The sequence below is a fragment of the Mirounga leonina genome, unplaced genomic scaffold (genome assembly GCF_011800145.1).
Source record: "Mirounga leonina isolate KUSES-001 unplaced genomic scaffold, KU_Mleo_1.0 Mir_176, whole genome shotgun sequence".
NCBI lineage: Eukaryota > Metazoa > Chordata > Mammalia > Carnivora > Phocidae > Mirounga > Mirounga leonina.
This window is the reverse complement of record NW_023270454.1, coordinates 11510382-11527331: the sequence shown is the minus strand read 5'-3', so window position 1 is coordinate 11527331 and position 16950 is coordinate 11510382. Positions and strand designations below refer to the sequence as shown.

The 16950-nt window shown below is 43.5% G+C and overlaps 1 protein-coding gene across 2 annotated transcripts in view; it reads right to left on the bottom strand.

Annotated features, from left to right (window-relative positions):
• FDFT1 (farnesyl-diphosphate farnesyltransferase 1) overlaps positions 1-16950 on the bottom strand; it is a 33512-nt gene that overhangs the window by 11967 nt on the left and 4595 nt on the right. The window contains exons 2-5 of one of the 2 annotated variants that reach the window (XM_035022677.1): positions 11576-11673; positions 10451-10634; positions 5631-5759; positions 2062-2253 (exon numbers count right to left, since the gene is read on the bottom strand). In XM_035022677.1, coding sequence (XP_034878568.1) covers positions 2062-2253; positions 5631-5759; positions 10451-10634; positions 11576-11673 — 603 coding nt within the window. Of the gene's footprint in view, positions 1-2061; positions 2254-5630; positions 5760-10450; positions 10635-11575; positions 12007-16950 lie in introns of those variants that run through there. The other variant, XM_035022676.1, reaches the window with a different exon arrangement.

Sequence of the window (16950 nt, the reverse complement as noted above, 5' to 3'; positions counted from 1 at the left end):
TAATAATATAACCTGGAGATCACTCCCTAGTTGTTTATTTCTTTTTGTGCTCCACCAAGTGAATATACCATAGTTCAATCAGTCCTGTATAGATGGACATCTCAGTTGTTTATAAACTGTAACTATTAGAAACAAAGCTGCCTCAATAAGCTCCCATATTATTCACTTGCCAAGCTGCCAGTGCTCAGGGCTGTTTGCACCAGGACACACTCTCACCAGCCACACACAGTGCCTGTGTCCCCAGTCTTGCTTAGCGATTACCAAACTTACGACTTCTTGCCAATCCGACGCCAGAAATAGACTCTCAGGGTTCTTTTCTTTTTTTGGTAATTTTTTTTTTAATGTTTTATTTATTTATTCATGAGAGAGAGAGAGAGAGGCAGAGGCAGAAGGAGAAGCAGGCTCCCCACCCAGCAGGGAGCCCGATGCAGGACTCGATCCCAGGACCCTGGGATTATGACCTGAGCCGAAGGCAGACGCTCAACCATCTGAGCCACCCAGGTGCACCTGGTTAAGCTATTTGAATTTAACATTTAGTAAGCACCCTGGCCAAAGTTTATCTCATTTTATTCACACCACTATTCTGTGGTCTAACAGCTATTCAATATTACAGAAGAGGGAAGTGAACCGTGTGCAGACCTGCAGAGCTGGTGCGCATGACCCACGCTGGGGGGACGCGCCTGGGTGAGACGCAGTGTGGTAACAGGGGGCAGGCCCCGGCTGGGACCCAGAGACCGAGGCGGCCCTTTCAGGTGGCCACTGACTCACTGCGGGTCCTCACACAAACACCTTCCCTTCGCTGAGCCTTGGTGTCCAAGGAAGTGTGGTCAAGAGCTCTTTGGCAACCCTGTCTGCACAGGAGTCACCTGGGAAGCTTGGTAAAGTAGGATGTCTCAGCCCAGGGTAGTTTTAATGTGAATTTTTCTTATTAGGAGTGAGACTGATCATCTTCTCAGCTGTTTAAGGATCTTTCTTTCAAAAAAAAAAGATTTTTCTTTCCGTGAACAATCTGTTCTTATCTCTTTGCCCGGTTTTCTATGAGGAAGCTGGTCTTAACTTTTAGCAGTTTTTATATTAGGAATATGAGCCTCGTATCTGTGGTATAAGTTGCAAATATTTCCCCTACTTTGTCACCTGCCTTTTACTCACTTTAAAAGCACTTGGTTGGGGTGCCTGGGTGGCTTAGTCAGTTAAGCATCTGACTTCAGCTCAGGTCATGATCTCAGGGTCCTGGGATCAAGCCCCACATGGGGCTCCCTGCTTAGTAGGGAGTCTGCTTCTTCCTCTGCCCCTACCCCTGCTTGTGCTCTCTCTCTAATAAATAAAATCGTTAAATTTTAGAAAATAAAAAAATTAAAAGCACTTTGTTGTAGGAAACCATTTTATGGAAAGCAATAGGCAAATGCTATAGTAAAATCAGGAAATAGTCCTAAGATTTTCTAGTTTTCCTTCTGAATAAAACCAATGTCCAAGCCTTTGCTTTGCTTATCCGTTTTTTAAAATTAAGTCAAAGATCAACTCGTCTCTTATAATGAACATCCTATAGTTTTTGCCTCTCTAGCATCTTCCTCCTTCCCGCCACAGAATCCTTCTTTTTTGGTGGTGGGGGGGTAGTAAATCCATTCTATGTGTGTTGGGAAGATATAATCCAGGTGTGGTTCGAGTATCCGGCCCTCTGGCTACAGTAACTGATTATGGGTTGGGCACAGGATCCATGCCCCACCAACTGGCCTTCCTAAGAACTTCTTTGTTAAGCTAGTAGATTATGAGTCATGAGTTGTTACATCCACCACTTGGAGAAAGCCTATCTAAGAGATAGAAAGAACAGGGACACAGTCTCTGTGTGAGTGTGTGTGTTTATGACTATACATAGTCTGAACCCCCGGATTTAGCCAATCTACTCTGAAGCAAACTAAATCCTAACCTGTTTTATACATTCTCTTACATTGTCTAAGGTAGTTTGATTCACATTTCTATCACTTACAACCAAAAGATTTGATTTGTTTTGTTTTCAGAAAGTATTTAAAATTATTTTTTTCCCAAATCCCCTACATCTGTTACCTCTTGAGGCCAAAACTCTCTTCCTTCTCGCTGGTCTTCCAGATAATCACGAATGATGTTTGTTTTCTGCAGAAACAGGCCCATAGAATTGGCACACTCTATGTCTTCACCAACTAAGGGGTCTTCTAACTCTGAGGCTGAGAACAGACGGGAAAGGCCAATTCCCACCAGCCCGGCGACATAGTGACAGTACTGTAAGAAATAATGAAGTATTTACTAAAATGGAAACACCCGAGATCATTAGCTACAAAAAAACCCCCAAAAACAAAACCCCAAAACAGGTTCCAAACAGAATGTACAAGATCTCATTTTGATTAAAAACCGCAAACATATACACAAATATACACTATGTACATGTAAGGAAAAAAGAACATCCAAGAAGAATGTGCACAAAAGATTTAACCAACGTGACCTCTGATCTCTGGCTGGTGTGATGGTTTCATTCTTTCACCTGAGTTTTCCGTATTTCTACTGTGGACATGCACTACTCCTAGAATAAAAGGTTATTGAAAAAATAAGCTAGTACAGTAAGCTTTTTGATATCTAAAATTGAGAGTGAAGGCAATGATGAAATAAGAATATTCTTCTTTTTTTTTTTTAAAGATTTTTATTTATTTGAGAGCGAGAGAGAATGAGAGAGAGCCTGTGAGAGGGGGGAGGGTCAGAGAGAGAAGCAGACTCCCTGCCGAGCAGGGAGCCCGATGCGGGACTCGATCCAGGGACTCCAGGATCATGACCTGAGCCGAAGGCAGTCGCCCAACCGACTGAGCCACCCAGGCGCCCGAAATAAGAATATTCTAATAGAAACTAGAATAGTAAGTGGAGCTTAGTCTTAAAGACACTTCAAGATCTTGCAGTGTCTCAAAATCTTCATTACCTAGAAGAACAAAGTACCACGGTCTGTTCTTGCCACTGCTTTAAGCATTCTGCATATTCAATCCTCACCGACACCTTTATGAGGCGCGTATCATTACTATCACCATTTTACAGATGTGCAAACTGGGGCAGACAGAGGGGTCAGTCAATTAATTGCCCAAGATCACTCATCTGGAAGTCAGGGGGCCAGGGACTCAAAGCCAGATAGTCTGGTTTACGAGGCAAGCTCTAACAACTTTGCTGAAACATCCTCTTCTCAAAAGAGATCTTGGTAAACATCATTCTCGATTGTCAATGAATTTTTTTCCCATAAAAGTGGTTTGTCAAAGCTATCCTCTCCTGAAAAAAGTATTCCAAGACAACTTAATGCAATACTCTTATGAAATGAAATGTCCATTACACAATTTAAGAAGTGGAAAGCAGTTAAAGAAGGTACACTCTGGAGGGGATACTAGGAAGGGTAAAAGTTAGGGGAAGACCAAAGGAGGGCCCCTGGTTGAAAGTAACACAGAGCCAGACTAATCAAAGGGCACAATGAAATGGCAAAGAGAAAGCACTTGAAATATGGTCTAAGAAAGGAAGAATCTGGGAAAGAGTAAAGATATGCTAAAATATTTGGGGGGCCTGGGTGGCTCCGTTGTTAAGCGTCTGCCTTTGGCTCGGGTCATGATCCTGGGGTCCTGGGATGGAGCCCCACATCAGGGCTCTGTGCTCAGCGGGAAGCCTGCTTCTCCCTCTCCCACTCCCCCTGCTTGTGTTCCCTCTCTTGCTGTGTCTCTCTCTCTGTCAAATAAATAAATAAAATCTTTTAAAAAAACAAAACAAAACAAGATATGCTAAAATAGAGAAATGAGCTGTGGACAAGTACAAGAAATTTAAAAAGAATTACTAGAAATTAAAAAACATCAGTACGTCCTTAGCACTGCCCAAGGAAAAGTAGATTTTAAGATAATAGTTCTTTGCATAGAAATAATTCCTAGAATGGAAGTAGTCCTCTTCCTCCAAAGTGAAGGGGGGGAAAATCACTAAAAGTACTGAATTTCATCTAATCAGAACTTGTACTCAACAAGCTATCATTAGGTCTCTTGAATAGGTCTGCACGGCAGAAAAGGGAGTCACCATGCAGCTAACCAGTGCTGATTCTTGGCCAGGAGTTTCGGCTTTAACTTTAAATTCATAAATGGATAATTCCAGCAGCAGCCTCACTCATGCTAACTTGGAGAGCATTAGCCAGCAGCCCCCAAGATGTTGCCAGCAAGTTTTGAGGATTGAAGGATTAAGAGGCCAGACTTTGAACCTACACTCACCCAAGGAATATGTATATAGTCGCTTCTCTTCTAAGATCCTAACATAAACACTATTAAGGATAAAAAAATACACACGTAGTTCAGATGTTTAAAAGGTCTTTGCTTCCACTGGGGTGATGAAGAAGTCTCACAAACATCATTCCTATGGAAAATGGGCAAGACCCCTCCTTCCTAGCCCATATTTTGGTGTTGTTTAGTCCCCATTGTCAATTAGGTCACTTTGTCTAGATAGGCACTTTCTCCCTGCCCCCCAACTCCTCCCCTGGCCAGTATCCTACACAGCTACTGCTCAGGAAAAACTCGGGCCAAATAAAAGCCCAGTATAATTTTATCTGCCACATCATCTGCTCTCATTGGCCTTCCCAGCTACTCTGTCTCCTGGGGAAGCCAATCTCGTCCACGTGAGGTCTCCCAGTGCTAATCCCCACAGGTATTCGTTTATAACCACCAGATGAACTGGGGGAGGGAGGTCGAGAAACTCGGAACTTCTTCTATTGTGTTAATTCTGTAAGGAGCTGATGGGAAAGGAAGAAGTAAGGCATTGGAGAGGTACTCAATCCTCAGCACAACACACCCATGATCCTAAGTTAGTACTTCTGGATTCTCATAAACTTGGAAAGGAAACACACATATAATTTAACAGTTTAAGTGATACCTACTTCCCGTCAACAAACAGGGTCAAGCTGGCATGGAGTTTAAAAGTCATCTTGTGCTAAGATGGAACTGCAGATTGATTCAGATACTAAGGTGTGTCCACAAAACACACATACTCCGTGATGGAAGAAAGTAAATAACAAAAAACACATTTTTAAGATTTGAAAACGTCGAATATCTCTATATTACATGGAGTAATTAGGCCATTTATCTAAAATTTCACAGCAAGTCAGAGACACTTTTAGAAGTTTAATGTGTGGGGCACCTGGGTGGCTCAGTCGTTGGGCGTCTGCTTTCGGCTCAGGTCACGATCCCAGGGTCCTGGGATCGAGCCCCGCATCGGGCTCCCTGCCCAGCGGGAAGCCTGCTTCTCCCTCTGCCACGCCCCCTGCTTGTGTTCCCTCTCTTGCTGTGTCTCTCTCTGGCAAATAAATAAATAAAATCTTAAAAAAATAAAAGAAGAAGCTTAATGCGTGTAACCTCTGGGACAGGTTATAGTCACTTTGGCCTGACTTAATGGTAAACGCCCTAGGGCACGGATTATTTCAAGTATTCAATTATAAGCCCCTTTATTAAGTGTTTACGATGAGACATTCAAGCTACACAGGTGGGTTATAAAATCAGAAAACGTGGAACTGGTAGACAACCTCCTTCCTCGGTCTGACCTTCACAGCGCGTACTACCACCTCTGTTCTATGCACCACACACCCACGCTACTTTGTACACACTGACCTTGTCCCACTCCTGTTCAGATGTTACGTGTTTATCCAAAAACTCCGCCATCCCAAATCCCATTTTCCGGCAAATGTCAACAATCACTGTTTGATATTTCTCAGCCAAATTTCTAAACTCAAGGGAGATCTGAAATGGAAATCACAAAAAACGGAAAATATGAAATACGTATTTACACTGGGAACCAACATGGTACCTATAGATCATAAAACAAAGCAATAGCAGAACTCATTAAGACTCCCAAATGATTCATCTATAAGCCTAACATCTAGGTTGTACTAGTTTTCTACATATTGCATAATAAGCTCAGAAATGTTCTAATTGTTAAAATAGAAGGGTCTAAAAATGCTAAAGTTTCTAGACTCAAAAGAAAATCAAAGTCTCACTCTACACTCATCTTTCCAATAGATAATAAATGAGGTGCTTCTACATAAAGTGGACATAAATGTAAGAATTTTAGGAAGAATGCCCCATTTCAGACAAACCTCATGATAGGGAAGACTCACTCCTGCAAACGTGTATCAAGCACTTCCTACATAGCAAGCTTTGTTCTAGGCACTGGGGATACACAGCCTGGAAAGAAGCAGACACTCTGCTGTACAGTTTACATTCTACTAAGGAGATCAGCCAACCGTTTTCTATCATTAATTCCCAGATTTCTATCAGGAAGTTATAGTGTCTCCCCTTCTATAAGGCTATACATTTTAATTCCTTAAACAGCTCAATTTAGCTCAATCGGAGGCATGCTACCCAACATTTTTTTTCACAGCCCAAACTCTAATGTAGAAATTGTACTGATGGTTTTTAAATTCATTGCTATTGCACAAACATCCTATTTAAGTTTAAAGAAGTGTCTCTAGATGATCAAAATACAGTACAGAAACACCACGAAATTTCTTTAAATGCTACAAATATTAATAGAGGCAACACATAATACTGAAAACAAGTGGGAGGAATACTTGGTCTACATTTACAGAAAGGTTAGAAAAGCTTCCTCAGGAAACACCTCTATTTAAGGACCTGAGGGCAAACCAGCTGGCTGCAGAGCACCAAAGGGATTCAGAAGCCTAAGAAACTTTAGGCTTCTGAATATCAATTGTGAAACTCCCCCAAAATCCATAAAATCAATCCAATCTTTCCAGAATGCTATTCTTTCCAGAACAGCTGTTCCAAGACAGAGCCAAAATGTCATTCCTATTGTGGACTAAAACAAATGAGTGACTCTACCAAAGGGTATTTGAATCCCTGAATCTCCCTAGGACCACATTCTTTCAACAGACCTTGGACTAGGTCATTCTATTTATGAGAGCAAAGCCCAGTCTCACATACTCTGTAGGAGTGACAACAAGCTCTGCCGAGTGAAACGAGCCATAAGGGCTTTTTACTGTCCCTCCAGGTAATTCTGTTTGACAACTACAGTAGATTTGTAGGTCCTGCAGTCACTCTCCGGTGACTCAAGTACACGAAGGAAGGATATGGTGAATCCACTAGTATAATGGAGGAGGACCAAATACCAAGTAGGGGTCGAAGGGTAGCACAACACTTCCATTCACCTACAAAGACAAATTCCCCATAAACTTTAGGATGTTATGATCAAAACACTGGGTAATTATACCTTCTTCACTTATATGCAAAATTCTGTTTTTAACCGATTTTTTTTTCTGGAAAAACCAATAGTTTTATTGTTTTTCACCAATTTTTAAAAGAGCAGTAAAGTATGTCAGTGATTAAATGTTAAAACTACATTACCATAAAATAATACAAATATTGAATGAATATTGAAATATATTTCGTAACTAATTCATAGCTCAATAAATGTATGCTATTATGGCTATTAGCATTTAAAAATAACCCTATGCCATTCCTTAAGTTGTGTCTGGGGTGGATCTCGAAGACTACTAGTCTCCCCTAGTACCAGGTGAAAAAGCTATACTCTAATCTAATCCATAATATACAGTGAAAGTTCTAGAAAGCCTGGCTTCAAATGATACCAACTAATGACCACCAAAGCATAAAACACGAGATTCAATCTCAATGCACACACATTGGGGAGGGGCTCACTTGGTGAGAACACTCTGTCTAGGCTTATGCCTGGGGTCTGTCTTGCCTGGGTTAAGAGCACAAATGGAGGGCCACATACCATACTGGCTCAAAATCTTGAAATTACCAGTCACACTAGTAACTTGTTAAACAGTATGCGCTATTCTCCTGCTTTTACGAAGACACCTTCACCACAACCTGAAGGACTCAGGTGTGAATTTAAATTTTCCTCAGGGTTTTGTTCCAAAAATGCAGCAGGGCAGAGACTGCTGAGCCCCAGCTCCCAGCCTGCACCCTGGCCTTCCCATTCCCGGCTCTGTCTGGCCCCAAAAGGCCTAGGGGCAGGGTCACTGGTGCATGATTCACCCTGGAGAGGACAGGCCAGACACAACAGACTGCAAACCCGGGAAGGGAGCTCAGGGAATTGAGGGCAGGGAATTCCACACACCCAGAACATAGTCTAGAAGGGGAGCTGCATAAGCTCTGGGCAGGAACACTCCCATGGCCTGGGGACCCCTCACCCTTTTGAGGGGGGCCCTGTAAAGTGAGGGGCGGGCCCTTCTTACCTCAGTCTAAGAGCAGTACTATGTGAGTGAGGCCAAGTTATCTGTTCTGCCTTAGGGCCTCGCCCTAAACTGATGGTACACCTAACCCAAGGAGACGGCTTTACCCTTCAAATTGGGCATCTTGTCTCAAGGAGATGCTGGGATTGACCAGCATGTGCACAAAGCATTCCCAACGAAAATAAGACACTATGACTTTCCATATATTCCTATCTCAATCGGAACGACAGGCTGAACGGACCTCCGATTCAAACGGACCTCCAATTCAAAGTTGCATCCTCACGAAACACAGAGCTTCAGATGTTTCACATTAAGGATATAAAAGGTCAGCACCAGCAAAACAGTAATGTCTGGCCTGTGTCCCCTGGTCCCTTCTACTCTGCCAGGGAGAGTCTCTGCTCTCAGGAGGGGAGTGTCTGCGCTCACCGTACTCCCCAACACAGGAAAAGATTGACTGAATATTGAAATTTGCTTGAACAAACTGTTGTTTTTCCATTGGAATGCAGTATTTATAAAGAAGACTTTTGGTTTTCTAAGCATATTGAAATATTATCTAAACATCTACTAGCTATATCCCCCCTCTAATTATTCTGACATTCACACATTTTCATATTCTTTCATTTTTGCTGAGTGGATAGGACTGCCTTGATTTTTCAAAGACCTACAACACTTATCCCACGACTGGAAATTATTTTTTATGAATCTACTCAGTTTGAAAATAGTTTGGAAGGGTTTTTTGGTTTTGGAGGCTCTAGCTAGAATGTAACTTTTTTAAGTGCGAATACATATCAGTTATAAATGCTATGGGACCCTGTTTGTAGCACTTCCTCCTGTGTTAACAGAGTTTCACAAGCTCATCAGTGAATGGCCACCGATTTCCAGTCAGAGGAAACCCAGCCTCTGGTCACATGACAGGTGTCCTAGGGAGCCAAATCACTGGTACCTGCTCTAGGTGAGTGCTCTCATTCCCTACCTAATTATTCTTCACAGGTTCTTCTTCCCTCCTCCTCTTTTCTATCGTATTGTACTATATCAGCTCCACCTACTTACTCCTAACAGATTTTTTCTTTTGGTTTGAACTTAATTGTCTTTTATTTTTGTCTTTGACAGCAAAGACATGACCTCAGTAATCTGAAATAGCCCTTGCTCTAAAGGAGTCTCTCAAACATTCTTTTGTATTGGGTGGATTCCTCCCCTCCCCACTCAGGAATATAGATCTGTTTCAGTAGCAACAGCCACATGGGGACTATTCCCCCCAAATCCTGGCAACTGTGTACAAAAAGAAGGGCTTCTTTGGTCTGTTAGAGAACATGAGACTTCACTAAATCAACCTTTTATTTATGAGATATGAAAGAAGCAGTTATTTGTGTGATAAGACATGCAAATTCCAGAAAAGTCAGACCTAGTCACATATATAACATAACCTTGTCAGTTTTAAAACACAAGATTTTAATTATAACCCACTTTAGTCCAACGGAAGGGACTGAACACCTAATATTTACAGAATACTTAGTATACAGCAGGCACTCTTCTAAGTACTTATAAATAGGAACTTGTCAACCCTCAGAGCTCTAACTTTACAAATGAGGAAGCTGAGGCAGAGAAACTTAGGAACGTGTCCGGGATCACACAGCTGTAAGTGTTAGAGGATCACCCTGCTCCTCGGTCCTCCCCCCAGCTGGACCTATCCTGAACAGCATATCCATGCTACCAGGCTACGGGTACCAGAAGCCAGAAGCCCTCTACACTTAGGCTGTATTAGATAGGGAACAGGTTTTGTGAGCAGGCCCAAGAATCCATCTTTTACAACACTGGAATTAGAGTGTATCTTTCCAAAGGAAGAAACACTGGACTTTTAAGCAACATAGTGGTAACGGTAATAGTAGCTAATACCATTCTAACCTGTCTCGACTCTTTTAAACCTCACAACAATACTACGAGGCGAGGCGGGTACTATTATTATCTCTATAGATGGAGAAACTTAGGTTTACACAGGCCACGTCACTCCGCACCAGTTAATAAGTGGAAGAGGTGGGATTCCAACCCAGGCAGCGTGGCTTCAGAGTCTCGGCTACCAGAGCTCTTACCCATCACATTAGATTACACTGCCCTCACACTGCTTATCTTACTGTTCTCCACGGGGATGAGGGCTGGCTGACAACTATATCATCAATTATACACACAACCATAGGCAGGAGAGATTTGTAATTCCGCTACCGTTGGGAAGTCCTCTAGCACTTGTCGATCCTTCTCCTTGCTCTCCATATACCGCCAGTCTGGTTCATAAAGGTAAGAGTGAAAGTTGTGTAGCAGTGGAACTTTTTTTTCTACACTGATGGTCATGTCATCTTCAAGAGTGTCCAGAGCTCGAAGGACCAGATAAAATATGCATACCGCATGGCTGTAAAAACAGGAGAACTATTAATATGATGGGACAAACGTTCCAAGATATTTATTTCAAAATAACATGTCATTTATGCAAACACTCCTACGGCCCTACCTCTAAAGAACTATGGAAAGATAGCCAAAGCTTTTTGTACTCAACAAGACATCTTAGTTTTCCTTTCTTAGATAGGAGCAATGGACTTCAGTGGTTTATTTATAAAAAACAAAATTAAAAAACCTACCAGCTGATGTCACAACTACTCCCAGAATGAGTTACATTTAACGAACGTAGAACAACTGTACAAAAATCGACAGGCCAAGTATTTACATGGACCTGGTATTTTTGCAGATAAAAAATAAAGTCAAATTAGTATAATAGTATAAATAGTCAAAATAGTATAAATACTATCATACACAAAGGAAATTGGTCTAGGTTCATGTATGCAATCTGCCCAGAAGGAACCTGGGCTGTTTCAGTCAGAGGAGTCCTAAATTTGAGCACCAGGTGGGGTATAGAGATTACTTAAACACAACTTAAAAAAAAAAAAAAATAGCTACTTCATTGGAATTAACCCCATATACTAGACTTGCAAAGTAGCATAGTGAAGCCAAGAAAAATGCATGACCTACTCAGAGACAGGTTCAGCCGCCAGGACTAAAAAAAGTCAATAAACACCACCATCCCCCATCCCCCACCCCCCCTTCCTCCCCTCTTCCCTGAAAGAGCGGGCCCACAGGGACACTATTAGATGGCGAAGTGCCTGGAAGGGCATTCTAAAGTAAATACATGGGTGTTCCAACCAGAACATTTCCTTCACTCTGGTGGGGCACGCTCTAGCTGAGCCACAAGCGGCGACTGCAACGCCAGGAGCTGTCAGAAAGTAGTGGCTCAACGTCCCAGTCCCCGGGGGAAAAGCTCTCCTCCCCCAAGTGAAAAGGAGCTGTCTGGCCACTCACCGCATTTCCCCATCCAGCGCCTCAATGACAGCTGCAAAACTGCGACTGGTCTGATTGAGATACTTGTAGCAAGTTTTCAAGCTGCTGCTCAGCGAGTCCTGGGGGCAGAGAAGACACACGGAGGTGGGCGATGCGGAGGAGCAGGAGTGGGACGGGGGCAGGCGGCCGGCTGCCGGCGGGCTCCGCAGCCTGCCGCCGACGCCCTCCCCGCGCAGCCAGTCCTTGGAGGGCCAGGCGGCGGGAGACAAGGGGCAGCCGCGCGGCGCGGAGCCCACGGCCGTGCCCGTGCTCCGGGGTGCCGCGGCGGGGCTCAGCACCAAGGTCCGCTTGAACAGGGACATGGCCTTGGTGCCGCAGGCGGCCGCGGCCATGGGAGTCGCAGGGCCCGCGTAGAGTTTTTCCTCCATAGACCCGAGCGGGGCTGGGAGGCGCCCCCGGGGGGCGGGGCCGGCTCTCCCTCCACCCAGCAGGCTCCCGGCCGGCCCGCCCCGCCCCCCCGGGGCCGAGGTCAACCCCCCCCCCGGGCCCCCCCCCCCCCCCCCCGCCACCCCTTCGCTCCCGGTGCCTCCCTCCAAGTCTTCCCCTTGTCCCCGGAACCCACGGGCGGCGGTCAGAGCCCAGTCCACTTGAGAAGCCGGCTCGTCTTCCTGGTGCCAGAATCTTTCACCGAACTTTAGTCCGGCTCCTCTGAACCCTCCACTCTTGTACTTCTGTGTCTATCCCTGCAACGCCCAATTTTAGCAAGAATCCTGCTACTGATCCCCGTGACTGTCCGGCAGGGTTCCTCAGTCCCCATCACCCCATCGCCCTGGTCTGCCTCCGGCAAGAATCCTCCTAGGTTATTAGGTCGTTTGGCGAGAATGTCCCTCACCCCAGATGTTCCACCTTCATCATTTTCCATCCACTGACCCCTCCACTCTGCCCCCATTTTTCCTTGTTGTATTCAGAATTGAGCCCAGTTCTATACTGAAGTCTTTTTCCCTACTGCAATGGCTATTCTGAATAAAACCTGTTTTTACTGCTTTAACTACTGTTCACCTTTGGCTTTTCTTTAACACCTGTTAAAGGTCTTCTATCCTCTGGAAAGCTATTACTTTTAAGATTTCTAATCCTCGGGGCGCCTGGGTGGCTCAGTTGGTTAAGCGACTGCCTTCGGCTCAGGTCATGATCCTGGAGTCCCGGGATCGAGTCCCGCATCGGGCTCCCCGCTCGGCGGGGGGTCTGCTTCTCCCTCTGACCCTCCCCCCTCTCATGTGCTCTCTCTCTCATTCTCTGTCAAATAAATAAATAAAATCTTAAAAAAAAAAAGGAAAAAAAAGATTTCTAATCCTCGGGGCACCTGGTGGCTCAGTTAAGACTGCCTTCAGCTCAGGTCATGATCCCAGGATTCTGGGATAGAGCCCGCTCCCCACCCAGAGGGGAGCCTGCTTCTCCCTCTGCCGCTGCACCTGCCTGTGCTCTCCTGCTGTGTCAAATAAATAAAATCTTAAAAAAAAAAAAATTTCTAATCCTTTCTCTTTCAAATTAGTGAGCTGTAATGAGCTGCCTCCTAAACTTTACTCTTCCCTAAGGAAAACAAGAATCATTTTTTCCAGGAAAAAAAAAGTGCCATATTTTCAAAGCAATCATATCTGAAAGAATTGCTGTGGGTTTGTTTTATACAGACTTTAAATTTTACAGCTGTTTTAAGTTCACAGGAAAACTGAGTGGAAAGTCCAGAGTTCCCATAAACCCCCTCAACCCCCAGTCTCCCTTACTCTCTTTTTAAGAGAAGGAAATATTTGAAATATCTAACGAGAGAGTGGTTTAAAATATACACATGGCTTATCCACTAGTGGGAAATACCACAGGCACTTTGTAAGGTTAACAGTGAACCCTGAACCCTAGTGGACTGGACCCATATTCTTTTTTATATGTGTATTATTTCCTCAATTTCCTATCATGGATGTATATCATATTATCAAGAGTAAAGCTTTAAAAAAAAAATCACATAATCATGAGAATTTCATTTCCTTGCCATGTTCAATAAAAAATGATTAGTAAAAATTAATGTTTACTGAGCACCATGTATTAGTAAAATCATTTCATGCAATGTCTGGGATATAAATATACTCAGTGAAAGTTTGATGAATAAACGAATATGTTCAGAGTATTTATTTTTAAAAGATTTTATTTATTTATTTGACAGAGAGAGAGAAAGCGCACAAGCAGGGGGGAGCAGCTGAGGGAGAAGCAGACTCCCTCTGAGCAGCGAGCCTCCCAGGACCCTGGGATCATGACCTGAGCCCCAGGCAGACACTTAACCGACTGAGCCACCCAGGCGCCCCTGTTCAGAGTATTTAAAAACCTTTCACCAACTCCTTCCCTCTCAAGTGTAGAGAGGCCAGGCTTTGCAGTCAGATAAAAGAAACAGCGTAACAGCCATTATTGAGCTCTATGGCAGCTCTTCACAGAAACTGTTGTTACCAGGCCACAATGATTCCTTTCACTGCATTGCCAAACGTTTTAATCCTCAGCTACAACTAATGGTTTGGGGGCTGACTTCTGTGAGCTCCAATAAAAGCTGGACAGGTTTTTGAAGAGCAACAACCTTAAGCAATACTACCCCTCCTTATCAACATACCTCTTCCACTCTTAAAATGATCAAGGTCAATAAATCCCTTCTCTGTGTCCTTCCCTCATCATTCTTTTCCCTGTCACCTATTTGCTTCAGTTCCTCACTCCGTAACAATAATTTCCTCAGATTACCGAGAAGATACGGGAAGATACAACTATTAAAACACTGGAAAACTCGACTCACTATGAAAACTTCCACTGCTTGATTCCCATGAGCTGGCAGGGAGGAGAGGGCGGAAAAAAGACCAGGGCTAACTGCTGCCTGTCTCTAAAACCTCCTGATGTGTTCCACTGCTATCTGACATGAAGTACGCTCCCGAGAACTCTCAAGTGAGAGAAAAACAGGGATGAAGGGCATCTGCAGGAAGAGTGTGCAGTGGCTAGAAGTGCGAGACTGAACTCCCAGGACTGGGACTCCCAGGAAAGACAGCTCCACAGGTGAACAGCTACCAACCATTGCCACAGCTTTCGTTAAGACTTGAATGCAGATTCCTCAGAATGGGGAGAAACCCCACAAACTTAACCAAATTTATCTAACAGTAAGATTAATAACTACCATTTACTGGGCAGCTACTGTATGCCAAGCACAATACAAATACTACTTTTTATCCTTACAAAACCCTTTAAGGAAGATATTACAGATCTATATCCACTTTCATTCAACTTCATGGCCAGATGTGTAGCAGAATTCAGAATTTTTAGTGCTTTAGAAAACAGGAAATAAGATGCATATACAGCCCCAATTGCTATGGAGTAATATCCCATAATTAATTGTTAATACTTCTTCAGGAAATCATTTGAATATTTATACTAAGCCAGGATCACTTCAATTCAGGGCACGTTTGCTGCCAAATGACTTTGAGCCAGATTTATGAAAACACTCTTCATCTTCAGGCCATTTCCGAGTTGGGAAATGTGGTTCAGGGACTGTGATCAGTATCTCTATTTTATAGATGAAGAAACTGTTGCCTGGAGATTAAGTTACCAAAAGTTATTCAGCTAAGAGTCAGGATTTAGACTTAACAGAGGCCAGAAATGCATGATTACAAAACCACCTGCTTTTTCCATGATGTGCCCTCTGAGTGATCACACAACTTTCAGGTGGCAGCATCCCTATTTATGGATAAGCTCCTAAAAATTCAGTAGAAATCAAGTTTACTGAACCCTGAATTCCTACAGCCAAATCCTTCTGTGATAGAAATGGTCAGCCATCAACATCTGTTAGTGCACAATTTCCCCCAGTTTCTTTGTTACTTAAGACCGAAACTAAGGGGGGCATCTGGGTGGCTCAGCCGGTTAAGACTCTGCCTTCAGCTCAGGTCATGATCTCAGGATCCGGGGATCAAGCCTGGCATCAAGCTCCCTGCTCAAGGGGGAGTCTGCTTCTCCCTCTTTTCACTCCCTCCCCCTGCTCCTGCTCACTCTCTCTCTCTCTCTCTCTCTCAAATAAATAAAATCTTAAAAAAGAGAGAGAAACTAAGATCATGTTAAGCGAAAGAAGAAAATGTGTATTCCAATGTTTCCTCTATTCAACCATTTTCTTTTTTAATGGCTCTTGGGGCTTTTAGGACTCAGAAAAACTGCGAGCAACAAATAATATTATACTGTATTGTTCATCAAATCTTAGAGCTAGAAGAGTCTCACTTAAAAAAAAAAAAAATCAAGAGATTATACTGTGGAAAGTCTCTCTCCTACCCCCTTACCACTTCTCTCTCTGAGGGTAACTAATGCTACCATTTTCTCCAACAGTCTTACTTTATAGAGAGGAAAGGGAGTCTCAGAGAGGTCAAGTCTCTGGACCCAAATCACAACCCCGTAAATTGTGTCCCCTGACTTTAGACACTCAGATCCTTTGCCCTGCTATTATTTTTCTTTGTAGTATTTACCTCCACCTGAAATGTTATATACAACAGACTCTTGAACAATGTGGGGATAAGGGTCATGGACCCCCGGACAGCCGAAAATCTGCGTATAACTTTTGACTCCCCCAAAACTTAACTACTCATAGCCTGCTATGACCAGAAGCCTTACTGATAACATCAACAGTTGATTAACACATAGTTTTTTGTATGTTATATACTGTATTCTTACAATAAAGTTAGCTTGAGAAAAGAAAAATACATTTACAGTACTGTACTGTATTTATCGGAAAAAATCCACGTATAAGTAAATACATAGCTCAAAGTCATGTTGCTCCAGGGCAACTGAACTTGCTTTTTTTTCATTCTGTCTTCCTTTAGAGTGTAAGTAAGGTTCATAAAAGCACGGTCTTTGCCTGTCTTCTTCACTCTTGTATCTCCAGCACCTAGGACAGTATCGCCATGCAATTGGTAGTCACATATTCGCTAAAGAAAGGAAAGAAGGAAGGAAGCTAATACACACCAGGTTGGGAAGGGAAGAAAGGAACTAGGAATTATGGAGTGTCTGCGATGTGCCAGGAGCATGTGTGATGGAGACGGGATCTGATCAGCTGTCTGGGGCCAGTCAAACCTGAGCTCTTCCTTGCAGGCAGCCTCCAAACCAGGAGCGTGGAGGTTGTCAGCCTAGCCTGGGTGGGCACCCCGGAACCACTGCCTGAACAAGTTATCCGATTATTTTATGCCACTGTTTGCTAATCTGTAAAAGAACTTTAGGGTTGTTGTCAAGATTGACTAAGTGTGATGAGTTACAAAAGGGCCACAAAAGTTTGTGGCTCTTTCCATCAAGGGATGGGGTCTCTCTCTCTGGCTCCCTGAATCTGGGTTCCCTTGTGACTTTTT